The following is a 10,547-nucleotide window of genomic DNA, read 5'->3' on the forward strand; positions in this document are numbered from 1 at the left end:
GTGTGTGTGTGTGTGTGTGTGTGTGTGTGTGTGTGTGTGAAGCATTGTCTGCAGTAGCAGCAGGCTAAAGCACAGTTATAGCCTGCTTCTCAGGGGCTTTACTGCTGCTGTTCATTTCTCCCATGTGGAGAAGCAATATGTCCTGCTCCAAATACACACTGTATTAGAGAGGATGTTTACAAGTTCCAATACATATTTTAAAATGTATGTTGTTGTGTTTTTACACAAAAGTTATATATCCTTTTTTGTTTGTTTGTATGGGGCCGTCTTTATGCAGACTGACTGACTGACTGACTGTCAGGCGGGTGAAAAGCCATTGCATCTTGGCATGAGGATTTGAGTGAATGATTCCTATGTGTAATCATGTAGGAGTGTATCCTTCTATAATTGTATTCTCTGTCCTACCTCAACACCGATGAAGGGCATCTGTTTCCTCACTTTCCTGCCATTAAAGTGATCCACTAAAGGCGGCTTTCCATATGCATGGCCTCACCCTACCCCACACCACACCGCCCACTTGTGCCTCGGTTTCCACTACAATGAAGTGGGTAGAGTGGTGTGTAAGTGGTACTAAACTGGTGCCTAAAAAGTACCCAGTCCTGGGTAGGTCTGAGCTAGGCCAAGCGGGGCCAAACACTTCATAATGACTGATCACTCACCGACTTTTTATTTAGAACAGGATATAGTTGTAAAACATTATAATACTATATAGATTATTAAAATCACAGTTAAAATCTATTCTAGTGTGTTATAATTATCATAGTTGTAATAAATTATAATAATTTATATTGTAGTAGTATAATCAGTTATAATTCATTATAGTGTATTATAATTATCATAGTTGTAATACATTATAATCTATATTGTATTATAATCACAGTTATAAGGATCCATTTGGTTCATACCGAACCAAATGGCTCACCCGCACGTGCACAGGTGATTTGCATTTGTATACAGGACAGTTGGCCACTCACCTACATTACATTGTTATACAAAAAGCAATGACCTCCACCTATGTTTACATTACAAATGAGTGTCAATGACCGGAGTCTGCTACTCATACCTGTGGATTTGAGAGGGGGTACTTTTGTGTAATGGAAACGGTAGATATTTTGATGCAGAGTGGTGTGGTGTAGTGTGGTGTGGTGTGGTGTGGTGCTTAAGCTGCATTGGAAAGGGGGCTTAACAGAGTTTACCATCCAAAATTTGTTAGTGTATCTTTTGTCTTTCCAAAGAGTGGAATGCCCTGACACCATTCCTTAAAAAAATCACTGGCGTCCTTCAAAACAGGCCTGAAAATCCATCTTTCAGGAGGCCAAAGGGGGAGGCAAATCTGAAATCTCACTTCTCCCATAGAAAGGTGATGGCATTCACTAGTATAGTGTTTTATATTTGATATTGTATTTTGGTGTAATTTTTTATGCTATGTTGATGAATTGAATACATAGGACCACAATGGAAACAAGTCCCCAGGACTTTTTTGTGTTCCTTCCTTCCTTCCTTCTAGCCCAAATGTATGACTATACCTCGTGCTGTTTTCATTTCTGTCTAATAAAGTATTCAATCAATTTGCCTCTCCCCATGGACTGAGCACCCCTAGGCAAACGAACCACTTTTTTTCTTTTTTTTTAAATAATTTTTATCCCACAATTTTGTAACCCATATTTTTTCACCCAGTGCCAATTGCCTATGTAATCATGGGCGCTACTCTCCCTCTGCCAGCCTAGGGAGAGCCCAAGCTCATGCCTCCTTCAATGCATGAGGAGCAAGCAGGCCGCTTCTTATCACCTGACTGGGGGGAGGTTCCCTGGTTAGACGTAGCGCGTGGAAGGAACACGTTATTCCAACCAGTTCCTTTCCCCTCCATCAGGCGCCCTGGCTGACCAGGGGGAGGCAGTATAGTGACCAGGATTACTGCATGTTTTTGTGAGGGTTTTAACTACCCTAGGAGACACGGGGAGAACATACAAAATCCACACAGAAAGGCCCTTTCACCAACCCCACCTAGGGTATGGGCACTGATGACGCGGAGGAGAGAACACGCCCCCAGCGCCCACAGCGTCCCCGGCGGGAATTGAACCCAGGACCTTCTAGCTGTGAGGCGACAGCGCTACCGACTGCGCCACCGTGCCCCGACAAACGAACCACCTTGGCCCTGTGTTTTACACCTGGCTTTTTTACTGAAGCAGGCTTGCGACCATAAGGTTGGCAGTTCAATTTCTTGGTTGTGTGCTGCTCTGTTATTTGTTTTTTATTATTACTTCTCATGAATTTTACCTGCTAAAATTGGTATTGGTGCATGATGAGGATAGTATGATGCTGATGCTATGCTTCATATTTTTTGGCTGGTCTGAAATGCAAACCCTGGTCATCATGTGACATGTCCAGTGGTCTTTGTTGCTGATGTAGGACAGAGCTGTCCCAACACAGAGAATGAATGTCCTTAGGCTTTAACCAATGACATCACCCTCCCCTCTTCTCTTACACCCCCAGCACACACACACACACACACACACACACACACACACACACACACACACACACACACACACACACACACACACACACACACACACACACAAACACACCACACAATCCGCTCTGTTCTTCTGCTTCCTGCCAACCAATGGGAGACTGGCCGGCTTCGTGTGTGGCAGACTCCAACACACACGCACACACGCACACACGCACACACGCACACACACAACCCCTTCACTCAGCCTTTCTCAGAACAGTTGTTGGATGCCCTCCAACAGCACAGAGTGTGTCACCAAGCCTCCTCACATTTTACACTGGTGGCACTGCTGACACAAAGCTTCAGTTTGACGTTACTGGCAGTAACACATCATTTGGTGATTGCATCCAAGCTTTTATATTATATAATATATTATATATATATTATCTTATATAATATACAGTAAGAGAAGGAGCTTCTGCACTCTTGGACCAGTGCAAGTTTCTTTCATAAAAAAAAAAGAAGCCAACCTTTCAGTCAATCGATGAAGGTGACGTCTTGATGAAGGTCATCTGACCGAAAGCTTGGCATTTTTATCAAAGAAATTTGCACTGATCCAAGTGTGCAAATTCTGCAGAACCTCCTTCTCTTTTATTACTTACTATTATTTACTACTGTTTGTGTTTTCTTTCTAGCACCATGGCCCCTTCTGAGTGCAGTGATTTTTCCAAGTATATTTTATTTGATATTAAATTAAAGTATGGTGAGGTAATGTTATAATAGTAATAAGTTGCAACCAGATTCAGCAGGGTCTGGTCTATCCAGTGAGGGATTTTAAAGTGTGTCGATACGTCATTATTCTTAATGTTTTGTGACCGGCAAATGGCAATGATGACCTACAAACCGAGTGCTCATAGTATAGGCTACGTAACTTTAGCGGAAGAGCCAGAGAAATAAATGCCACCTGTGAGTAATTCAAAGGAGGATAATAAACTATAGTAAAAAAGATCACCCAACCGTTTCACCAAAATATGTCTTTTGGATATAATAATCCTTTTTTTGCACGGTGGCAGTCTGGAGTAGCAGCTGTGTATTTACTATCAGCAGTAAATAGGTGTCCTCTTCTCTACCGATCGATAGCTTCACAAAATATTATGATGTTTTCTTCATAGAATACAATCAGCTGCCCTATTTAGTCACATTGGTAGGGGTGTGTTGTTTTCAAATAAACTGTGCACTTCTATTTTGGTGTGCAGAATGAATTAGATTAAAGTTTATTTGGCAATATCTTAAAGGAGACATCCGGACATTTTAAGTGTTATCTTTGATGTGTCGCTAATCACTCACCATCATTGAAATGGACGTTGACTTATTCCAGAGAGTCCCGTCTCCTGCAGTGTGTCGACCCCCTCAGTTGGCATAATGGGAGCCCGTGTAAGAATGAAATAAAATTTTTTGGTGTGTTAAGTGTGTTGGTGTGTGCTCAGTGTCAGGGCACACCCCAAAGAATGGAACATTGCTGCTGCAACATCATAATCATTTTCAAATTAGGCTGTCAAATTTAGAAACTCTCTAAAAATGAGTAGTCAGGAGTACATCTTTTATATTCATACCATCTATAAATGAGTGTTGAGAAGCAATAAGAAATTCGGTATTGCAGAATATAGACTAGACAGCCTGAAATATCGGTTTAGCCAATTATACAGCCGATGTGTCCTGATTTTTTTTTACCACTTTCAATCTGGCATCCCTATTTGAGCATGTCATTATCCACAAGTTTCCTAGGGAATTATGGGCATCACTTCCTGTCGTCAGTCTGTCCAGAATGACTGACAACAGGAAGTGATGCCCATAATTCCCTAAATACCCCATGGGAAACTGGAAACTCGTGGATAGAAAACATAGCCCAAAAAATAGCCAATATAGCCATGTGTGTGCCTGTATGTGTTCTGCAATGGGTTGTGAGCTTGTAGATTGGCTATTTTCAATTTCTTTTGCATTTGAGATAAATAACATGAACATCAATTAAAAGTTTTTATATGGGTAAAAAATGTGGTAATCTGTGGTCTAGGAATTTCCAAACTGGAATTGGCATTGGACCCACAAATCTGGCATTGGTCAGGCTCTAACAGGAACCCAAAGGCTACCTGCTCTTCAGTCTGGCATTTTTGTAGACGTGCCTTACCTCAACAATACGATTTGTGAACAGTTTGTATAGGTCGACCTGTCGGCACACACATGGAGTGTAAACAATGTCCACGGCTAAACTTGACTGCAAACATGCCATCGACTGGAGTTTAGATTCTAGTCATGTTGTAATTTTCTAGTTGGTTGTCAAACAACTGGGGCCTCATGTATAAACTGTGTCCTCGTACGAAAAGGTTGCGTAAGCAGCGTTTTCACGTATATGTGGGAATGTACATTAACAGTTCAGTTCACTGTGTTAGTGTCTATTCCTGTGCAGTGTTTCTATTACCACCGCACTCTGAGCACTCCGGTGCGTTAGACCAATAAACTGAGAGAGAGGGTTGCACTCAGAAATCATTAAATCAAATCTAAATGTTTTATTTCATTGTTCCATATGCCTCACAAGATTAGATGACATGGACGTTTCGGATATCCAGCCTTCAACACTGATGTGTAGTGGGTGTGCAAGCCTCTTCTCTTTTGATTTGTATTCCTGTGCATTCACAAAGAGCACAACAAAAACATTTATTTTGTGTGGTAGTGTTATAAAATCATAATTTTTGTGTCTACTCTACACCCGAAGCGATACAACTAGAGCAATATGCACAAATCACTGAAGCTGAACATTTTTCAACTCAATTCACCAAAGTGAACAAAGCGACATACAATTGAGGATCCATTTGGAAAAGTAGTTTGTTGTTGCTGTGTGGATTTCCTAGTGAGAGAGAGAGAGAACCGTCTACCTCTCTGGGTAAGCACATGTTGTTTTCGCCTGTTTTACCATGCTTAATCACACTGGTCGTGACACAGTCTACCCTGATCACTGATGCTGCCGCTACTGGAAAGCCTGGTGGTGCGAGGTTAGCCGCCACCAAATTCACAAAATGTCCATGAACCAAGTGACAGGGCTCCCGTGATTAAAGTGACATGATTATTTTTATTCTGTATGTGGTAGGGATGCACTTTCAGCTCTAACCATGTTGTTTTGGGGGTATTTGCTACAGTGAGTGCATTTGCACATAGCCACATAATGTGCGAATACCCTTCCCATTGTACATTTGCATATCCTAACTATTAGGGAGCAGAGGCTGCCATTCATTCGGCACCCAAGGTTACTCTTCTATATTTAGAACTCACGGTATCTGCTTCTCTCTAACACCTTCTCCTTCTCTTCGCTACCATCTGCTCCTTATCTTATCTACCCAGAGCAGAGTTGTATGACTGGCAGGGTGATATTCACCTCTATCAGTTCCTCATCATTATACCTGTAGCTCTTACTCGCTTCCTTCCCCCCATCTCTGTCTCTGCCTCTCTTTTACTCTCTGTCCCCTGCTTTCTCGCTTTATCTCTTGCTTTCTCTCCTACTCTCTATCTTGCTACAGTATATCTCCCTTACCCCTCTCTCTCTCTCTCTCTCTCTCTCTCTCTCTTCCTCTCTCTCCATCACTCTAAATATCTCTTTCTTTCCCTCTCTCTCATGCTCTCTTCCTCCTCTCTCTCTCTCTCTCTCTCTCTCTCTCTCTCTCTCTCTCTCTCTCTCTCTCTCTCTCTCTCTCTCTCTCTCTTCCACTCTCTTTCTCTCTCGCTCCCCCTCTCTTTCTCTCCATCACTCTCTCCGTCCCACTCTCTCTCCCTACAGTTCTCCTCTCAGATATATAAATACTTTAACATTTGTTTTATTTGCATTTGTATTTATTTATTTTGAGAGTTACGAATTTTTCGAAGATTTTTTGGTCCCGAACTATGTAGCCAGTTTTTAAATACTGTCCGCCTCTAGTGTACTACATTTCTAATAAGGCATGACCAGCCTGCTGTGGCAGAGACACTCTCCCACTTACAAATTCAAGGTAGACCTCCGCTCACTCCACCCACCTCCAGCTACTCACACCTAGAATTATCACTTCATTTGAAAACCTGGAATCTGATTTCCAACTAGCAAATGTTTTTTTAATCCCCCTTTGGCTTTGCAGTATGTCGCTTTCTGCTCGCTTTGCGGGCACTTCTGTAGAGTTTGAATGTAAGAAAGGCAGGTTGACAGTTGGCATAAAAACGTTAGTATGTACAATTCTACATTCCTTTACAAAGCAAGTCTTTCTCAGTTCTGTTTCACTGAGGCCGACTCTAAGCTCTCCTTACATCGTTGCCTAGAAACATGAAGAATATTTTACTTGGGGGGGACACAGTGCGGAACAACATAAACAAATGTAAACAAATGTGAGGAAGTCAAACACTGAGCCAGGGGATGTTTGGAGTACATGAAATGGGGATGTCAGGATGCCATTCCCATACCTGGAATCTTATCAAGCCTGGCCTTATTTTGATTAGGGCTGCAACTATCGATTATTCTATTGATTACTTTTTAGATTAATCTAATAATCTATAAGCATGTTTATATATATATAAAATATTACTATACATCACCAAATCGATTAATACTTAAGCATGATTTTATACTTAGTCGCACAACGGTGTCATGCAAAAATAGTGAATACATTTTTTTAAGGTTTAGAATTTTGTATTGATTTTCACCTATAAAGATTTGCCAAAAATAGGGATTGATTATTTCATTCAGCCTTTATTTCTCAGAAATGCTTAGAAGATCTATCTGTATAAGAAAACAGGTTTCAACTAGCAATTGTTTGTTTGTTTGTTTCCAAACCAGATTATTGATATGGACCTTAAGGAGAAATTGGTCATCCAAACAAAAGTATTTAAGTTTTTAAGATGTGGGACTCTTTCAATTGGAGTACCATTTCTGCTCTCTCCAGAAGTCCTTTCTCGTGGAGACATTAAACTCCTCATTAAACTAGCTGTTATATATAGATTAAAATATCCACAAACATCAAAGAGTCCGCCAAACCATGCAAGATCAGATGTGTGACTCACATTACCAGACTGATTCAGCAGCTCTCATTACTTAAGATCTGCAACCAGATCAGTAATAGACAGCTATGAAGCACTGTGGCTTCACTGGTGTCAGTGATGTGAGGAATGCTGAGAATATATGTGACATTTTCATACTAAGGGTCACTGGTGGGACTGAGACATTAGACTCTGAGACATCTGAAGGTGCTGTGACACAAATAGTTTCAAGGCCATAGGTCACCAGTTAGGGTGTGTGTGTGTGTGTGTGTGTGTGTGTGTAGACTACTTTAGTTGATTATAAAAAATCTGAATTGTTTCACATTGATTTGTTGATATATATATATTTATTTATTTTTAAATAAAAAAACATGTTTCTCAGTTATTTGATCATTTGAAAAGATAATCGATAGAATAATCACTAAGATAATCGGTAGTTGCAGCCCTACTGTCATGCACAGGTGTGCAGGTGTCCAGGTGAAGTTGAGGGCGGTCTTTACTTACTTCATTTAATTTGTGCCTCAACCTTAGGCTCACGATGATGATGATGACGGAGCATCCAGAGCAGGGTGATGACATCAGTGTGGCGCCCCTCCTGGAACAGGTGGAGCCCCCCAGGGAGGATGACGGACACTTCCCTCCGTACTTCAGGTGAGGAATGGCTCCCTCGTTACTGCATGCTTCATAGGGCAGTGATTTTAGAAGTGGGGTCCAGGAATCTTCCAGGGGGTCCCCAGCAAGATTAGTTAAAAATCCTTCCAAGTAGGCCATCCCACCTATGACCCAAAATTGCATTATCCTAAATCAAAATTGCCTAGAGGGTCAACCGACTGACGGTGGGTTGACGGTGGGTGGACGAACGTCACAAACGTAACATGCGGACCTGCGAGGCGCACCGTTGGTCCGATCCACACCAAACTTGCCACCAACACTGCTAAACACATGCTAAACGCCCCAAACTTGGTAGGTGCTCTTGAATGGCCAATAGGGACATGTAATTGCTTAAGCCCCGCCCCCTCTGTGTTCCTATTGGTTGGGCTTTAAACAGCCATAACTCCAGTTCCCAGCATGCTAAAGGCCCCAAATGTGGTGGGTTTATTTTCAATATGAACAACATTACTTATTTTCCTGCTGAAAAACAGATGAGCCAAAAGATGTGTTACTCAGTGCTACTACATTGCATGTTTCGTTGCTCTGATTGGTTGTAGGTTTATCCAAATTGTGTCCAGACTGAGGCATTTCGGTCTGCACCTGTTGATAATGCCTCTCGGAAAAAATGAATTGAGAGGTTCCAGACTAATTCAATTCACATTATGCGAATTGGTCTGGCAGTGCCAGGCTAGTCGTTTGATGGTTTTTCATTATTGAGGTGTGGTTGTAACGTTAGTGCTGTAGCAGCTGTACAGTAGATAGGTGTTTGTCTGCTGTCTTGCTGTCTGTCTGGGGCAGGTGTGGACAGGCCTGCTCTCTGCTCATCAGACCAGCTCCAACACACTGGATTAGAATTCACAGGGAGGGGCTGATAACTCATCTGTGAAGTGTCATTGCTCTGTATTTTTCCCCCTACCTGTGCTTAACAGGAGAGAATGCAGTTCCCACATTTTTATAAACCAGAGATTGATACAGTCCATTCCCCCCAGTATTTTTCTTGTGATCACAGGAACAGTTTACAGATTTGATAGCACTTCATTTTAGTGCTTCATAGTTATTTGCTGGAATGAAAGCAAACCAAGGCACTCAATATTAAGTGAAAAAAATGGTTCAGTTTTGGTAGAGGCAGTGGCTCAGGAGGTAGAGCAGCCGGCTGGGATTCATAAGGTGTTTGTGTTAAGGTGTCCCTGAGCAAGAAGACACTGTGAACCCCGGCCTAATTGCTCCCTGTGCGCTTGCAGGTCGCTCTGGATAAGAGCGTCTGCTAAATGCCTAAACAGTTGCTAGGTTTTCAATGTAATGAGTCCCGGGACTCACAGGTAGTCTTTTAGATGAGTCTAAGGACAATGTTATGAGTCCCATGGAAATTTGAGTGAGTCCTAATTTAAAAAAAAAAGTTTTTGACAAAGTGCAGTGTTTAACTTGTGTTTGATCTTCATGTTTATTTTATTGATTGAATACTTTATTAGTCAGTAATGTAAACAGTATGAGGTACAGTAAGACATTAAGGTTAAAAGGATAACACAAAAAAATCCTGGGGACTTTGTATTCAATTCATCATCATAGCATAAAAAATCTACACAATAATACAAATCCTCAACAAATACAATACGGCGGCAGTGAATGACACCTTCTTTCGATGGGAAAAAAAATGCATTTACCTCCCCTTGTGGTCTCCTGATAGATGTTTTTCAAGGCCAATTTGGAAAGAAACCAGTGATACACATTCTTTAATGGATGGTGTCTGTTAGGGCATTTGACATTTTGGTGGCCGAGTAGTAGAATGAGAATTTTCCCATTTGTTTGTTCTAAATTTGGGTGATACCAGGTCATGGTCACTCCCTCTAGTGTTGTGGCTGTGTGTCTTGTTTGAATTGAAAGTGAAATATCCCTTTAAGCCAAAACGAAATAAAAATAAAACAGTAGTGGAAAATACAAAACTATAATAACCTTGGTACAGCCTCAGGTAATGCAGAACTACCACTGGTATTGTCATACAAATGGACGTTAATTCAACAGAGTAAAAAAGAAGAAGTAATGTACAGTCTAAACATAAATATGGAAATATATAAGCTGGTGAAAAAACCCAGTAGTCATGAGCGTGAGCAGGAGTCATTAGTCTACTCTATGGACTAATGACTCCATGCTATGAGTTCTGCCAGGAAGCATAACCCTGTGCTTTGCATGGAGAGTGACATTTTCTTCACCTCTCAGGTTGTGGATATACAGTATACATGACTCTCATGCAGTCTCCAGCTCACTGTTTAAACACTTCAGTTCAGTAAAGACTTGTCACATGTGTTGACAGCACAGCACAGCACAGCACGCGTCGCACACACACACACACACACACACACACACACACACACACACACACACACACACACACACA

At 41.5% G+C, this 10,547-nt stretch overlaps 1 protein-coding gene across 3 annotated transcripts in view; it reads left to right on the forward strand.

Annotated features, from left to right (window-relative positions):
• The window catches only part of LOC308091439 (GRAM domain-containing protein 2A-like), a 42,363-nt gene that overhangs the window by 9,079 nt on the left and 22,737 nt on the right, over positions 1–10,547 (forward strand). For all 3 annotated transcript variants that reach the window (XM_080437058.1, XM_080437057.1, XM_080437059.1), the window contains exon 2: positions 8,036–8,155. In XM_080437058.1, the coding sequence (XP_080293184.1) occupies positions 8,043–8,155 (113 nt within the window). In that variant the 5' untranslated portion in view covers positions 8,036–8,042. The remainder of the gene's footprint in view (positions 1–8,035; positions 8,156–10,547) is intronic.

The sequence above is a fragment of the Gymnoscopelus braueri genome (assembly GCF_963280865.1).
Source record: "Gymnoscopelus braueri genome assembly, chromosome: 9".
Classification (NCBI taxonomy): domain Eukaryota; kingdom Metazoa; phylum Chordata; class Actinopteri; order Myctophiformes; family Myctophidae; genus Gymnoscopelus; species Gymnoscopelus braueri.